Here is a 17,053-nt window from a genome sequence, read left to right on the forward strand (position 1 = left end):
CACAGAACTGCTGTGTTTTAGTGATTTACATGCATCTTGCTGCCTTTGCTTGACTTTGAGAGGATGCAAAGTCTTGCTTGGTGCATTTTAAGGATCCAGTGTAGACAGTGGAAGGATGAATATTTTGTTGCATTTGTTCCCAGACTGTGATGTATAGGCTGCACATTGGCAGCTGGTGACCCTCCAAAACCAAGTGGTTTTTGGTTTCCTTCTGACTGCCTTTCTTGCAGAAAAGATCTCAGGAGTCTGTAAGAGCAAGTAGAAATGAAGAAAAGGAGCCAGGCCACTTTGTGTGCTCTGGGTGTTGACAGCAATGGCTTGAGCACACCTCTACTCTTCACCAAGCTGCCATGGTTTTGCCACCCAAAAGCAATGTCAGCAGTGTCTCTAGGCCAGCAGTGTCTCTAGGCCAGCAGTGTCTCTAGGCCAGCAATTGTCGGGATCTTTAGCTTGTCAGAGTGACCCCAAGATGTGTTAGAAAGTCTCTTTTCCCAGCCCGGTGCTGGAAGAAGGAGTCAGAGCTCTTCATTTCTCAGTCTCAAGGTTGTTTATTGTATCTTATCTGTAAAAATTTTTCTTCTGTCCTGCTGAGGTCTGTCCAGCAGGACAGTTCCAGGCACTCTGCCTGCCCCCGGGGCGGTGTTATCTCTTTATACTAAAAACTATGTATACAATGTTTACAATTACTTTCCAACACCTATCACCTACATTAGACAGCGAGCTTCTACTCTAAACCAATCCAAAAGTGCCAACATCACAGCAGAAGATGGAGGCCAAGAAGAAGAAGGAGAAAGGCTGGACACACCCAGTTCCTCTATCTTGCCTCCTGAACCTCCATTCCAAAAACCCCAAAATCGACTTTTCCACCCCGTGATAACTTCACTATTATTCTACCTGAACTGTCATGGCCTGCAGATCTTCATCTAAGGTTGGTAATTTGCTCCACGGGTCATAATCAAAACCACAGGTGTTTTGGGCTCTGTGCCAGGGCTTCTGAGCCCCCTGGCAGGGGTCCTGGCCATCCTGGACAGCCAGAGGGATGTTCTGGGTTCTTACAAGCAATGTCTCTAGTCCAGCAGTGTCTTTAGGCCAGCAGTGTCTCTAGTCCAGCAGTGTCTCTAGGTCAGCAATGTCTCTATATCACCAGTGTCTCTGTATCAGCAATGTCTGTAGTTCATCAGTGTCTCTAGCTTGGCAGTGTCTCTATATCAGCAATGTCTGTAGTTCAGCAATGTCTGTAGCTCAGCAGTGTCTCTAGTCCAGCAGTGTCTCTAGTCCAGCAGTGTCTCTATATCAGCAACGTCTCTAGGTGAGCAGTGTCTCCAGGCCAGCAATGGCTCTATATCAGCAGTGTCTCTGTATCAGCAGTGTCTCTAGCTCAGCAATGTCTCTGTATCAGCAGTGTCTCTAGCTCAGCAGTGTCTCTAGGCCAGCAGTGTCTCTAGGTCAGTTTGCCTGTGCCACTCCCAGCACAGAAGGAATCACTTATCCCTTGCTCTCCAGCCTGGTCCTTTACCTGGAGCTGGAGGTGGAGCAGTGCAGCTCCTGGCATCTGCTGATACAAAACACAAGTGACAGAGGCTGTCTCTCTCTGTCCAGAGGGGATCCCTGGGCTCCCTTACACAGACTCTTGATGGACAGTGGTTGTCCCTGACCACAAATGGTTGTCCCTTTCCAGGACCTTTTCCATGTCTCCAATCCAAGTACTGGTGGCCACTTCTGTAAGAGCAATTCTGGCCCTGTGAGTGTTCCCAGCTCCAGTGTCTCTCCTGTAATTACTCCTCATGTCCTTTCTGAGCTTATTGGAGCATCCCCATCCTTATGGCACCATGCCTGGCACATAACAAACCCCTGGGCACTGCAGAGGCATCCAGGAGATTAGGATGCAATAAAAATCTGCTTTTCTCAGTCCTGTCAAGGCTGTCTGTGCTGCCACCTATGGCAGCTGGACTGTCCAGGGAAGGACAGGCTCAGGAAGGTTCATTTTGTGCATTTGCTGGGGTTTTAGCTGTGCAGCACTACAAAGACTTTGCTGGGCGTGTGTGCATGGCAAACCCAAAATATTCCAAAGACTTCCTGCTGATTTTTCTTGGGGCAAGGGGTACATAGAAGGAACTTCTGCCAAATTTTGTCATGACTCCAAAGTGGGAGATTGCCAAAGAAAATGCCACTTCACTGATTATATTTTAACATTGCAAAACAATTATTTATCTCCTAAAACTTGTTCTGAGAAATAGCTCTGCGTTGTGGAAAATTTCAGTAAAATAAAAAATTACTATCCATAGGCAGATAACCAGAGGGGGAGATGCCATTGCATGCAACCAGCATTAACCAAAGCAGCCAGCAGCTGCTGGAGCACCCTCACCAGGAGAAACCATCAGGCACCTCAGGAGCGGTGTGATGCCACCAAACCCAACGAATGGAAAACCAACAAAGTCATAGAACCATTGAATCATTTAGGTTGGAAACGACCCTTAGGAGTGTTCAACAGTTAAACCAGCACTACCTTGTTCAGCACTAAACCACATCCCCAAGACATCTACGTATCTTATCAACACCAGCAGTGACAGTGACTCTGCCACTTCCCTGGGCAGCCTTTTCCAGGGCATGACAATCATTGTGGTGAAGAAATTTTTCCTTATATCCAAGCAAAACATCCCTGGCACAACTTGAGGTTCTTTTCTCCTGTAGTCTCATTTGTTACCTGCAAGAAGAGCCTTGCACAGGCTGTATCCTTTCTGGATATTGTAAAGAACCATGAGCTGTCCCCTGAGCCTCCTGTTCTCCAGGCTGAGCCCCCCAGCTCCCTCAGCTTCTCCTCATTAAACTTGTGCTCCAGACCCTTCCCCAGCTCCACTCCTTTCTCTGACACACTCCAGCACCTCAAGGTCTTTCTGCAACTGAGAGGCCCAAAACTGAACCCAGGGTTTGAGATGTGGCCTCACCAGTGGCCAGTACAGGGGCAAAATCCACCCTGATCCTGCTGGCCACACTATTCTGGTACAAGCCAGGTGCCATTGGCCTTTTTGCTCACCTGGGCCCTCTCTGGCTCATGTTCAGTCCCTGTTGACCAGCATCCCCAGGTCCTGTTCCACTGGAAAGCTTTCCAGCTGTGTGGTGGTGTCTGCAGGGGTCCCAGGACGAGGGAAGAGATGAGAATCTTGACTCCACGTTTCAGAAGGCTGATTTATTATTTTATGATATATATCATATTAAAAGAAAATTATATATTAAAACTATACTACAAGAATAGAAGAAAGGATTTCATCAGAAGGCTAGCAAGGAATAGAAAGGAATGGAATAATAATAAAATCTTGTGACTGCTCACAGCCTTGACACGGGTGGCTGTCATTGGTCATCAAGTAAAAACAACTCACGTGGACCAACCAAAGGTGCACCTGTTGCATTCCACAGCAGCAGATAATTATTGTTTTCCTTCTCCTCTGAGACTTCTCATCTTCTCAGGAGAAAAAATCCTAGTAAAGGATTTTTCAGAAAATATGTCCATGCCACAGCTGCTCTTCCCCCAGCCTGTGGTGCTGCGTGGGGTTGCTGTGATTGAAGTGCAGGATTTCACCTTTTTAAATCTCATGCCAGTGGCCTCAGCCCATCAAACCAGCCTGTCCAGCTCCCCCTGCAGGGACACCCTCAAGCAAATCAACACTCCCAACTCTCATCCAGCTTGGTATCATCCGTGCCAGATCCTGATCCCCCAAGAGATGACTCCTGACAAAGACAGCATTGCTCCTGCCCCACTAAATCCCTGCTGAGCCTGCCTTGCCAGACATCCCTGTTGGGATGGCTTGGCCTGGTTTCCTGCAGGGCCAGGGAGCCCACCCAGCAGTGCCACATGTGCTGGGACGTGCTGTCCTGCTCTCTGTGTTTGTTTGAGGGGATTAGGAACATGCCTGAACCCAAGCACATGCTGGAAATGATGTTTCACATGCAGAGCAGGCTGGTTTGGAGGGAAATAGGTGCATGTCTGTGATTAAATGAAAATAATTGGTGTTAAATAGGGAGGAAAATGAATATTTCCTTGCAATTACTTGGATTTGTTATAAGAAAGAATGACACATGTTTTCAGTTTCATCTGCTTTCTCCAGTTTTGCCTCTATGTTTTTTCTCCTACTTTCAGAAATTAATTTGGGCTCCTTTGCCTCATTAATGGGAGATTACCTAGCTTGGCAAGAGGTTTTGTGTATTTGAAATGGGCTTTACTGATACAACTCTGAAACCCTGATGGGCTCTTTAGTTCCAAAACCCCCTTCTGCCAAAACCCAAATAGAATAACATGGCTATTTCCCTAAATTATTATTCAAACATAAGGAAGTAATTTTTTCCCCAATGGTTTTGGTGTTAAGAAGCAAAGAAAGCTACTAACAGTGTCTGCTCCCCATAAATCCTACCTCACTTTGTGGTTCTTCCCCAGTTATTCAGGTAGGGTTTTTAAATCAGGATGATATTGGGATTTATGAGAAAAGTTTATTTTATATACTTTGTTTTATAAACATCCACTTTCAAAAAAACCCAGAAAATTCAGTGGTAAAGTCTAAAAAACTCAAGGTATTTTTGGGTGCAGATCACCATCTGAATTATCCCCTTACACTCTGGTGAGACACACAAGTCCTGCAAAAGTTGTGACAGAAATAGTACAAGAGGGATGTGTTGATGGTTAAAAGGAGAATCCCTATGAGAACAATTTCCCCTCTGCTGTTTCTTTCTGTCATTCTTCTCTTCTCTTCTCTTCTCTTCCCCTCCCCTCATCTTTTTTTCAATTACTCTGCCCTGTTACTATTAATTTTCCTCTTTCACTTCTTGTCATCCTCTGCATCCATCAGGAAAAATGTATTTGTCCACAAAAACATCCCCACAGTGAAGACAGATGCCAAAAATCCCATCCTTGTCTCCAGTTGTGTCCAGCTGCTCTGGACACCCCTAGCACTGGTCCTGCAGATGCTCTGGCAGCCTTCCAGCTCCTGATATGTTTTGAAAAAGCAGATGTTACTAATTTGTACAGCATCTTTGAACTTCTCAAGGGGAGCTGACACATTTGGTGCTGTTTCTAACAAAATGTGAATTTTCTTTGTCTTTTTTTTTTTACCAGGATTTTTTTGGGTTTCTATGCCATCTCTTGTGAGCCCACCCAGCTATGCCAACCTCTTCTTCATTTCTGCATCTCAGTCCCTCCCTCATAGCTTTTCAAGAGGAACATAATCATGCCTTTCCCATTACTCTTGGAAATGGCAAGAAATTCTGCCCTTTTTGCAGGTCTCCAGATGAGCTGATCCCTGAAATTGTATGGAGTGGGTCTAAAAATTATAGCTGTGTGATGTGTACCAGCCTGGGTGGACAGAACCCAAATTCCTCATTCCTCTTGTGTTTCCTGCATGTGCAGCCTTCCTGGTCACTCTCTGGACACTGTCACCAGCAGGGCCAGGCAATCAATTCTGACACTTTAATGGCATTTTTATTCAGGTTTGACATCCCCTGTTGCTTGTCAAGAGGGTTAACTTGTGACCTGATCTGACTGCTAGTCCTTATCTCTGGAAATGATCCAAACCCAAGCAGGAATGAAAGGCAAAAACAAACTCACAAGGAAACAAACTTTTTGGGTTTTGTACCCAGTGAAAGCATTTTGGGTTACATTTGGACTTTGCATTTTGGGAGGTTCTTTTTGTTTTCTTTGCAGAATAAATGAAATTCTCACAAAACTCACAAGGAGAACAAAATGTTTTACTTTTTTTTTTTTTTTTTTTTAAGGAAGACAAAGGGGGAAACAGGAAGAAAATTCCAATCTTTTCATCAAGCAACAAAAATACCAGCCAAAAGAAAAAGATATTCAACACTGTGTTTGGAAAATCTGTAAGAATAGCAAAGGTTTAACTATATTAATTATAATTTCTCAGCTTTATACAAACACTTATAAAACATGAATGAATACCAGAGGGAATATTTTTCTTAACAAAAAATTAAAACACAAGCTTTTAATACCTATGCCAGGAAAATCAGTTCATTTATTTAAACAGTAGTTTAGAAGCCAGAAATTAAACAACAAAAAGTAGTTAATTTTCTATGGATTTAAATTTTGGAGTTAAAAATCTCTTGATGGCTTCTAGGGAAGCCTAAGTTCTGTAGCTATTCTCAGGAAACAGCATTGCTGACTCCAGCAGAACACAATTCAAATTGTGGTGGTGTGGAAGGTGGAGCCTTTGAAACCAGTGAAGCTTGAGGAGGAGTCAGAATCTTAAAAAATGCCAATTTTATTTCAAGAGGGGGAAAAAAAGTATTTCCAAAAGGAGCAAAACTGGAAGGTAATGAGAGTCAGCTTCTGTGTTCTGCTTGGACTGAAGCTCACATTTGAAAGCTGATATGGGCTTTTCCAAGTGCAGGGATAGTTTCAAGCATTAACATTATCAGCCATGGATACTGAGGCCTAAACCCACACTGCTTGAGCAGAAGTCAGTTTGTAAATACCTAATAAAGGATATGATGGACTTTTCTTTTTCATGAGATAAGAAAGAAACAGGTTTTACTTCATATTTTCAGAAATTAGACTATGTCAAATGTGTAATAAAAATATTTTCTATAGGATTTTAAAATATATACATATATAAACTACCTAAATTTTTAATGCCCTGTTGATATTGATGTGGTCTCTACAGGTTTTAAATGTAACTAAGTGAGGCTGCCCAGCAACCTCCATTATACCTCAGTGACTACAAAACTTGAAGCTTTGTCCACACTGTAATTAAACCTGCTTGAGAATGGGATCTGAAATTTCCTGCTGGGCCTGATCCAACACCCACTCATAGCCTAAGTCCACTCCTGACTGCAGGATTTGGTCTTAGACACAGTCCCAAAATGATGTGGTTTCCAACCCAGTTGGCTGACCAGTGATAAAGGCACCTGAGGGAGTTACTGAGAGCCTTGAGGCACTTTTTGGAAAAATAAAAGTTGTTATTTATTCGATTTAGAATATTTAAAGATATATAGGGACAGTCTTAAGACAATATGGGCACATGTATATTTTGTGCTGAAGAGAGGCACAAACTGCCTGAGTCTCAGACACAGCCTATGCCCAGGCACTGGGTGAAGACTTCAGTCAAGCCCAAGCAAGGCTGAGAGCCTGGGGGTGATAAGGGAGTGAAGGCATCCATGCCTTCATCCTTCCCACCACATTCCTCTCTAGATCGCAAGCCTTGCTTGCCCAGCCCATGAGGAGGAGGTAAACTGGCAGGAGGAGCTCCTGTGTCAAGTGCCTGCAATGGCCCAGAGGTCTGGGCTGGCACTTCCATCAAACACAGCCTAAAGCTGGAGGTGCAGCTGGGTGAGGGAGGAGAAGCACAGGTGATTGTCGGGCCCTGTGTCCACTGAGAACAGCAGGACATGGCTTTGGGCTGTGCCAAATCCAGCTGCCATTCCTGTTTAATCTGGCACTGTGTCTAAAGCAAGGTCAGATTCATTTTCCATGCAAGGTTTGAAGCACAGCATAGACAAGGTGTGAGGGCCAGACCCTGATCTAACGCAGACAAAACCCACTGGCCTGAGCACTTACCCTGCATTATACTTTCAGGTAGGTACCGTGGGAGTTCTCCTGCTTCAAAGAGTTAATATAGGGCATTTGGCCACCTGCAGAGGAAAGTTTCTCACTGAGCTTTCTGTTCACCAGCTCCATGTGCCTGGAGTTTTTCCTGGCTTGCCGGAGAGACCTCTTGACTTTCTTCACTCGCTCTCGCAGCTGCTTGTTGCGCTTCTCCAGCGCTGCCACCTTCTGCTGCAGCTTCTTCACCCTGTCCTCCTCCTCAAACAGGGCCTTCTGCACTGAGGAGCACATCAGCTGTGGGGACACCAGCAGGTCAGGTTGCACAAGAAGTTACCACAGCAAGGGTTAATTCAGGCTTTGCGGAAAACACCTCACAACTTTTCAAAAGCTTGAATGCTTTTTGGGGGGAACTTTGATTTTGGTTTTATATCCTTTTAAGTAAAATCCTCTCTTTCACTTATGGATTTAGTTAAGACCCAAAATTGTAGATCTTAATGATACTAGTGATTCAAAATTACTTTTATGAACTGTTTTGTCAGATCTATCCAGTGCACTGAGGCTACATCAAGTTTATGGAGAAAAGCTGGTCTAATTCTGGTACTAAACTGGAGTTTGGGTCAAGGGGTGTCGCTTTTGGAAAACTCTGGCTTGGATTCAGCTTAGCAGCCCTTCAGAAACCCCAAATTCTGATAAGAGCCTGCCCTTTGCTCTTTATGTCAACATGTGAAATAAGGACAGCACCTGCCAAACACAGAACTGGTTATTTTGCCTTTCCAAGAACAGAGGTGTCTTAAACACCTCATTGTATTGGCTTGTTTAAGACAAAACCCTAGAGGGTAAGATCTCAGCAGTCTCTAGGAGCATCCATGATCCCGTAACTTTAACATAAATTATTTGGGAGGTCATTGCCTGAAAACTGCCCCTCCCACTCTACCCCATACAACTTACTGCAATATTTCCCCCAGAAGGGACATCAAGTTTTGACATTCACTCATGCCAGTGGCTCTTAGATAGGAGATAAAAAAGAGAGAAGGTTTCAAAGGTGCTGCCCCCAAGGCATCACTAGAGGAACAGCTCACAGAGCATTTTCAAATCCACTGGGTTGGGTGATGGTACAACTGCAAAACATCTGTTGGACAAGTGCTCATCTTCTACCACCTCATCCTAGGATGACCCAAAAGATCTCTCTTATCTCATAGGTGTGTTTATGGTCTCACTGTTTTCCTGCCTGTAGGTGCAACAACAGGGGTGGGATGGCAAACACCAGCTGGGCTGCTGAGGAGTCAGTTCCCAACACACAGCCTCACTCAGGATGGGATTCAGCTGCCTTCTCTTAAGCTAAAAGTGAGACTCAGGTCTGGGCTCCTCTCTTTGCACTTCCCCTGTAGTGTCTGCAGGGAGAGACACCCTTCCAGGGGCTGATGTGCCCCTCCTAGGGCAGAGGGAGGAATCACCCTCTGAACACAGCTCTCTCCTTTTACTGACCACAAAGACACCAAGTTCCATTTTTTCTACCTGGAAAAAACTTTCCAGGCAGAAAAAGAGGAGACACCTGGAGCTCAAGGACAACTCCACCAAAAAGTTTCTGATTTAGAAGATCCACATCAAAATCAATTTCTCCTCAGGTGCCTCCTGCTTTTTTTTTTTTTTTTTTTCCCTACAAAAAGCATCCTGAGCTATTTTATTGTGCATGTGGGACTTTCATGTTGCTGCTGCACTGTGAGGACAGGCAGTGTATTCTGCTGGATTTATCTTCTAAATACATCTAGAAATTTTTCTATGTGTGTCAAGCACTCCTGGAGTCTGGATGGGCTTTCTCTGGCAGAACATTTGGAACAGACAGGGAATCTAAATAAACAAGTAAATCCTGACTGTGATGATGAAGGATTACATGTTTCTTTCCATCTTACTTTGTAGTATTTTCAACAACTGAAAGCTGGGGAGGGAGCCTGCCTTGATGAATAACATTTCATTTGCTTTGGAAACCCCCAGCAATGGGAAACCATGGTCAGTCAACACAAACACAGCAACTGCTTCCACTCCCTTGGAAGCTCTTGTTCCTTGTGCAAAGGCACTGTGGGGTTTTGCTGCATGGCAAATTCTTGCCCCAACTGTTCTCTCTCTAGGGTTCTTTTATAAATGCATGCTAGCAAGATGGGGAGCTCACAGATAGAGGGCCAGAAATTGTGCTGAAAAGGAGAGAGTTTGGTTTTGATCACTGCTCAGTCCAAGTGGTCTTTGAAAACAGCCAGCACATCTTGGCTTTTGTGTTTGCCAAACCCTTGCAAAACCTCAAGCAGAACACTTCTTGAATTTAAATCCCCGTAAAGGAGGACACTGAGTTAGGGAAATATGTTTGTTGGGAAGACATGAGGTGGAAACTCTACTTCACCAGGGATTTCCTGCATTTTCCCTGGATGCAGTGATAGGCATGGCCCATGCCAGAGTCCAGTGCAGAGGAACAAACACTTCATGAAGCTGAAGTGGGAGGTTCTGTGAACCCAACTGCATTTCATGTGTCTGGGCTGGCTGATGGGGGAATAGCAGATATCAGGGATAGTATTATCCTCATCCCAGAGACACTCACAGACATTTTGAGGTTGGTCCTTTGTCAGGAGAGGTAGATCTGCTCTACAGAGCCACTCAGAAACTTCTCAAACACTATCAAAAAGCTAACCAGCTCATTTGCTTATACTGTTTTTCTACAGCCCTCACTCTCCAGTCTGAAAGACACAGTTTAGGGCTTAAATTATCTGGAGATATCCAGAGACATCACAGGAACAGCATGGTTCTAAAAAATGAGGCACTATCTGACATGCAGGGCTTTGTTTGCCAACAGGGTAGGTGATAGGAAGAGCCCAGCTTGATAACTGGATGCCTGTCTGCAACTGCAGGACAACCAGCTGGAAAATAAACACTTTGTTCCTTCTACCTAGGGAAAAATAACAAGGTGGAGTCCTCTCATTCTCACTGGCTGGTTACAAACAGCATTTTTCACAGGACTCTGCAGTGGGGATGATGATGATGATGATGATGATGATGATGTTTAAGTGTGAGCAGCTGTCCTGTCCCTGCTGTTAGTGCTGGGGCTGTGATTCACCTGGCTGCAACCAAGTTCTCCTCAAATTGGTGCTGAGAACTGTGTAACTGTGACAGCTGTGAGCTCAGCACAGCCTGGATCACCAGCCCAGCTGCTGAACAAGCTGGTGAAAAGTTAACCACTCCAAGTTGCTACCTGGATGCTTGGGAAATGAAGAGAAGGACTAGGAAATGGCTTCTTAGGCAAACCTTACAGGTCATTTTCCAAATTCCATTCAAAATTTGGATTCCCTAATGATCCATAATTAGGAAGAGTTGTTTGGTCTGAAGATCAGTCTGCATGTCTGCTTGTTCTGCAGTTTTGTTAGGAGGGCATCCTCAGCAGTGCTACACTCAAGTTCAGAGCAGTACCAGGAGATGTAATGAGAAAGGTGGCACAAGAACCATACAGATCCTGATGATTTATCCAGGACAGTCTACAGCTGTGAAACTGCTTATTAAATATGTTTGAGTATTTGTCTGAGAGACCATATCACAAGACCATGTCACATACTGAGTTTAAAGTGTCACCATATCTAGGAGATTTACAGAAAACGCCAAAGAAATCAGCACTGTAATAAATAGAATAGAATCACAGAATCATTGAGGCTGGAAAAGACCTCCAAGATCATCCAGTCCAATCATTAACCTAACAAACTAATATTAGATCATCGCATTATAGGCATGCAAACCCTTACCAAACACCCTCAACCTATATATATATATATATATGTATATATATATATTTACACACACACACACACTTTTTTTATTGACAGACACACACCTGCCTTCTGGAAGCCTGATTTGAGGGCACAGTTGATAAAGGTGTCATGGGTAAGGGTGTGATTGTAGTGTTCATCCACCACAAAATGTCCAGAAGTGGTTGAAGTTAGTGTTACAGAACTCCAATCACTCAAAGCCCAGCAGTGACACCCAAGTCTTGCCCTTCACCTACCCAAGGGAGAGATGTTGAGTCCCAGCAATCTCCTCATGCTCCTTATGGCAACACTGCTAAGAAACACTGGAGTCCCACTACCTAAAAGTCTTTCCAGTGGGAGTGAGTGTGTTGCATGGAAAGAAAGACAAGGAGTCAAAGAATAATGGGGGAGGTCTGGCAGAGGGGAGCATTGGGTTTGGGATGGAGTGACTTAACCTCCAGTTACTGGGGTTTTTCAGCCAAGACCAACACTCATGCTGAAGTGTGGAAAAGTCCCTGTCAGCACTGTTAAAGCATCGTGTTGGGTGAAGTGCTGGGGGCATGGCAGTGCTGAGTTAAACCTTTGCTTGCTGCAAGAACAGCACTTTCAGAGGTACAGAACTGGGGTCCCAAGGACATATCCATATCACTGGCATTAATGGAGATAAGCTGGGATTTCACCCTAGGACCTCATATGCATCAGCAAGATACACAAAACCTGGATGGAGAAAGAAATTGTAGTGGCTGTTGTTCCCTTGCAGAATGCTGGGTCAGCATTTGCCACAGGAAATATAATGTTTGTAACACAGCTCTCCAGTTCCTTCAAAATATTAGAGATGTGGATTTCTTTGGGGTATGAAGCACTGCCTAGAGGAAGCCTCTGCCAGGCTACATCCACTCTCAAGGTGCTCTTCTTCCTCATTTCACTCCTCACTAAAAGCAGATTTTCTCTTTAAGCTCCTTAGATGCAGATAGTCAAGGGCACATCCTAGAGGAGATATCTTGCCTACCTTAGACACTTCCCTTAGTGCACTTCCTTTGGAGACTCCTGCCTAGATAACTGTCTCAGACTGGAATGGATGTCACCATGAGTCCCATCAAATGGCATCTGAATGGCACTGACTTCCCAGGGCAGGCTGCAAGGGCAAGATACAGATAATTTTCTTGGAGTTTGGAGAAGCTTGCCCTGGAAACAGACCCAAATCCATGTCCATGTGTACTTGGGGGTCTTTAAAAAGAGCTTTGTTCTGACCTGCATCAAATCACTGTTTGGTGGGAAGGTATCTGAGCTGCTGGTGGCTCTCATCTGCAGTGGGGGTTGCTGGCATCCATTTCAAAACCCCACACTCCCCCTTCAAACTCACAGTCCTTCCACCCTTGCTCTGGCTGGGGGTGTTTTTACAGGATGCAGGGTCATTATGGGGCACTTGAGGACTGGTGAAAAGAGCCTCAGCCATGGAGGTACCTGAAGAGAGGTCCCTGGCCCCAAAACCACACATAGAGCTTGTCCTGAGGCGTTGCTTTGGCACTTGGAGCCCTGAAGCCTGAGAAGCTGCTGGGAGGATGGAAACAAAGATAGCAAGTGACAGTCACACCAAGTCACCTCTGCCAGGATTGGAAATGGGGATGGGAATTTGTCATCACAGTCACTGCCAGTGCCCAGGAAGGGATCAACACCTTATTCCCTGTACTTGTGAAGGAAAAAAGTCAATGGGTTAGCAAGTATTAGAAACCACACTAATCAAGACAAGAAAGGGGGGAAAAAAGGTGTAGGGTATGAGCCAGACTGCCTACCACAGGCACCTCACCCGTGCCAAGTGAGCAGATAAGTCAGTCCTGACAGTAAATCCCTAAATTCCCTGCCCAGGCAGTGAGAGACAGAAGGTCTCCAGGAAGAGAAAAATAAATCAAGAAGGTATGACCTCACTCTGGGGCATCTCCAAGTTCCCTTCCTGTGCTCACTGACCACACAGCAGCCAGGGAGGGACACAGGGACCAGCCAGGGAGGGACACAGGAGCCAGCCAGGGAGGGACACAGGGCCAGCCAGGGAGGGACACAAGGGCCAGCCAGGGAGGGACACAAGGGCCAGCCAGGGAGGGGCACAGGAGCCAGCCCACTGCTTTTCCCCTGCAGGTGCTGGGGAAGATGAAACAGGAAAGCCTTATAAATATGATTGTCTGGCAAAAGATTTTGAGAATATAGAAACTGTAAGCGAGACTGAAATGAAAGCAAGCTTTGAGATACCTTAGTTACTGAACAACTGGAAAACAATGGTATGGCTGGCTGAAGGTAATCCCCTTTTGATGAAACAATACCCTCTGCTTGCAGACAGGCCCAAGGGTCAGAGCAGACCCTACTAGCTTGGCAGAAGGGGTCCAAAGAGTAGTTTTTAGGGTTTAAAATGTAACACAGTATGGTAATGTAATGATTCTTATAGGCTGTATGTAAATGCTATAGGATTTGCATATTGTAGTAGATTGGTTAGTGAGAATTAGAATATTCATCACAGAAGAAGATTTATTGTATTGTAATGGGAACCTCACTCTCTTACCCTTCAATGCTCTTACCTTTTTTACTCTTTTGGGTTTTTTTTGTTTGGTTGTTTGGTTTGGTTTTTTTTTTTCCTTGGGTTTTGGTTTTTGTTGGGTTTTTGGTTTGTTTTTGGGGTTTTTTTGGTGGTTTTTTTTCCTTGGTTGGTTTTTTTTGTTTGGTTGGTTTTTTGTTGTTGTTGTTATTGTTGGTTCTTTTGGTTGGGTTTGGTTGGGTTTTTTTTGTCTCAGAGTGATTGCAGTCTAAGCAGGGTTCAAAACTCTCTGTGAGAGGCTTTTCCCCCAACAATATGTACAGAACCTATTTATTACCACAGCTACCAAAGTTACCAAAACTTGCTATCCACTTTAATTTTCAACTCAGCTTTTTTCCCACCTAGTATTACTATTCTCACAATGAAACCAATTAGGTCTGATATGCCTAAAACTACTTTGCTAATATACCTTACCCCAAGTGTATTGTTCTCTGACTGAAAGTTGCTGTGTGACCATGTCTCCATCTCAACTTGTTTTACTTGGCTTGTATTTCAACAGGATTAGATCACCATTCCCCCCACATATACACACAGAGAACTAATTAAATACCAAGGAAGGGATAAAACCAGCAAGACCCAAAATCAAAGTGTATTGTGTCCTTGCTTCTCACTCACGGGAACTCAGGGAAATGAGAAAATGCTGATCAGAGCAGAACAGCATTTTATGATTTGCTCCTATTTATTGACATTTCTGAATGAACTGATCTTTACTTTGTGTTACAACAGCTTCTAGAAACCTCCTTTATTTTAGTGTTCTGTCAAGTAGAGAGCACACACCTTATAGCACAGTAGCAGAGAGGGAAGTACAGTATATCCAAATATACCATCCCCAGATGCAGCTGAAGCTGAGAACCAGAATCAGATGGTGAAGAAAAATATTTATCTTTACCACAATTAATTTGCATGAGAACAACACAGGTTTAACGTAGCATTATACCTGGTTTGGGGTCTTTACATTAAGTATGATTTACTTCAGTCTAATGTTTTACAACTTGTGGAGTTCCCTGGGAGTCCTGACACGTGTCTGATGGTCTGGTGTGGCAAGTGCTGCAGGGTTTAATTAAACATGGATGTAAGGGGTACAGAGGAGCAGGTAGGAGACATGGACTGTGGGAGAGAACAGGGGACACATGGAAACAAGGTTGATTAAGGTCTCAATGAATTCAGAACCTCCTGGGGGTGAGGCCATGGCAGACCCCCCTGTACCCCTCAGCAGGTTCAGAGTGCAAATGCTCAGAGCCCACACCCTCTGTCCCTGAGGAGGGAAGAACTGGGATCAGTAAATATATAATAAATGTTATGTATAATATGAAGAGAACCTTTGTTTCTCTGTCACCTATAAGTCAAAATGGGGAAAGAGAGAAGCCAAGCAAATCCCAGCAGGCTGTGGGTGGGTATTGGCAAATGGCCACAGCGTGACTGCAATGCACTAAATGCTGCCTCTCAAGAAAGCAAAGAAATGGGCATTTAGTGTAATTTGAGGCCATGTCTCCTCCCCAGACAATATATCATACCCAGGGGCACTTGTATGCACAGGGGGAGAACCCACACTGAGAAAGGCAAATGTTTAAAGTTAATGCAACATCTATAAAAGTCAAACTCCCCTATAAATCCCTCTGCTCTGGATGTGTTGGCTTCACACTGCACACAAGCTGCTGCAGCTCAGCTGCCTCTACAAACAGATAGGGTTTCCTTGGCTGAAGGCTCAGCGGGAAGCCCTGAGCGTGCCCTGCTGCTGTGCACAGCTTTGGGATTTCAAAGAGGAATTGCAGGTGCCCCAGGGAAACCTGCTGCCCTATGGTGCCACTGGAGAGGGGGAATGTTCACATCCTTCCTGAGCATCCATAGGAACTTCTGGAGACATTTCACTTTTTTTCCAAGTGTATTTGGGTCCAGAAAAGCACGAGGACCACGCTCAAACTTGTATTTATTTGTGTTTGGTGGGTCCTTTGTGGTGGTCTTTGCATCACCCTGCTAAAATAGGTAACCTCAATCCTGGGTAGGAAACATTGGCTTTCTGATCTTTTGCTACAGTCTTTACAGGGACAGAAATTCCTCTGGAGGATGAGTCAGAGGAACTAATTTAGAGCAGGGAATCAGGCACTGAAACTGAGTTGAATAGTACGGAAACAACTCCAGCACGGCGCTTACGCACACGGTGGAGACACCCCTGCCATGGCAGGAGCAGGACAAGAGGCTCTAATGAAGCCTTTCCCTGCAAGCAGGAAGGGATTTGTGAATCCTGCATGGAAATGACGGCAGCAGCATTGAAGTCAGGCTGGGTGAAACACACGGGCTTGACAAAAGGCATCTGCATCTGCTCCTGAGCTGCTCTGCAAGCCCAGAGCAAAGAGGAGAGCTCAGCAAGGAGCTGTTTGCTGTGCCCCATCCCAGCAGGGCTGAGGACCAGGTCCAGCCCTCATTCCAGCATGGCAGTGCCGCAGGTTGCCACGGCATGAAGTGGAAAAGCCTTGGTGAGGTTGAGGAAGCAAAGACAAAGGGAAGGAAAAACAAACATCTGTGATGTGCAGGCGCTCTCTGAATAATGTCAGTGCTGAGAAAGGGACCAAATGCCTGAGAGACTGATCAGCAGCTCTGAACAACAAGCTCCAAGCACTAACATCTGGCTGATGAGAGCTCACTGCTACTCACAGATATTCCTGTCCCACCAGGCAGCCCAGAGCAGCCTGTCCACAGCTCTGGCTGCTGCGTGGGCTGTAAATCCTCAAAGGTCCCCAGACCACCCTGGGTGAGATAAATGGGCAACAGGCTAATCTGAAGATGGCAGGATTTGGCAAACAGACAGTTTTCAGTGTGGAAAGATAGATGTGGTATTTAGGGAACCACCCTCCTGCTTGCATGTGCTCAGATGCCCTAAGCATTTGGGGCATTAATGACTATTTCGATAGGAGACAGAAGCTGCTTTCATTCCAGTACAATTCCTCAGATCAGCTTCTATTCCTGGGCCATTATTTCAATTCTCAACAGAAATACTGGATCAGGGAAATACAGGATCATATTTTAAATCCAATGTCATATTTAGTGGCCAAAATCTCTCCCTGCTGCTTTGCTGAGTTTCATACAGACACAGAAGCACCACAAACTCCCACCATGTGCTGCACAACTTACTGCCTTATACAAGGAAAA

At 44.9% G+C, this 17,053-nt stretch overlaps 1 protein-coding gene across 1 annotated transcript in view; it reads right to left on the reverse strand.

The window, feature by feature from the left end:
* Positions 1-5,715: 5,715 nt before the first annotated feature.
* CCDC3 (coiled-coil domain containing 3) overlaps positions 5,716-17,053 on the reverse strand; it is a 34,298-nt gene continuing 22,960 nt past the window's right edge. Inside the window, exon 3 of the mRNA XM_036400536.1 lies at positions 5,716-7,837. Coding sequence (XP_036256429.1) covers positions 7,562-7,837 — 276 coding nt within the window. The 3' untranslated portion in view covers positions 5,716-7,561. The remainder of the gene's footprint in view (positions 7,838-17,053) is intronic.

This window comes from Molothrus ater, chromosome 5 (assembly GCF_012460135.2).
Source record: "Molothrus ater isolate BHLD 08-10-18 breed brown headed cowbird chromosome 5, BPBGC_Mater_1.1, whole genome shotgun sequence".
Classification (NCBI taxonomy): domain Eukaryota; kingdom Metazoa; phylum Chordata; class Aves; order Passeriformes; family Icteridae; genus Molothrus; species Molothrus ater.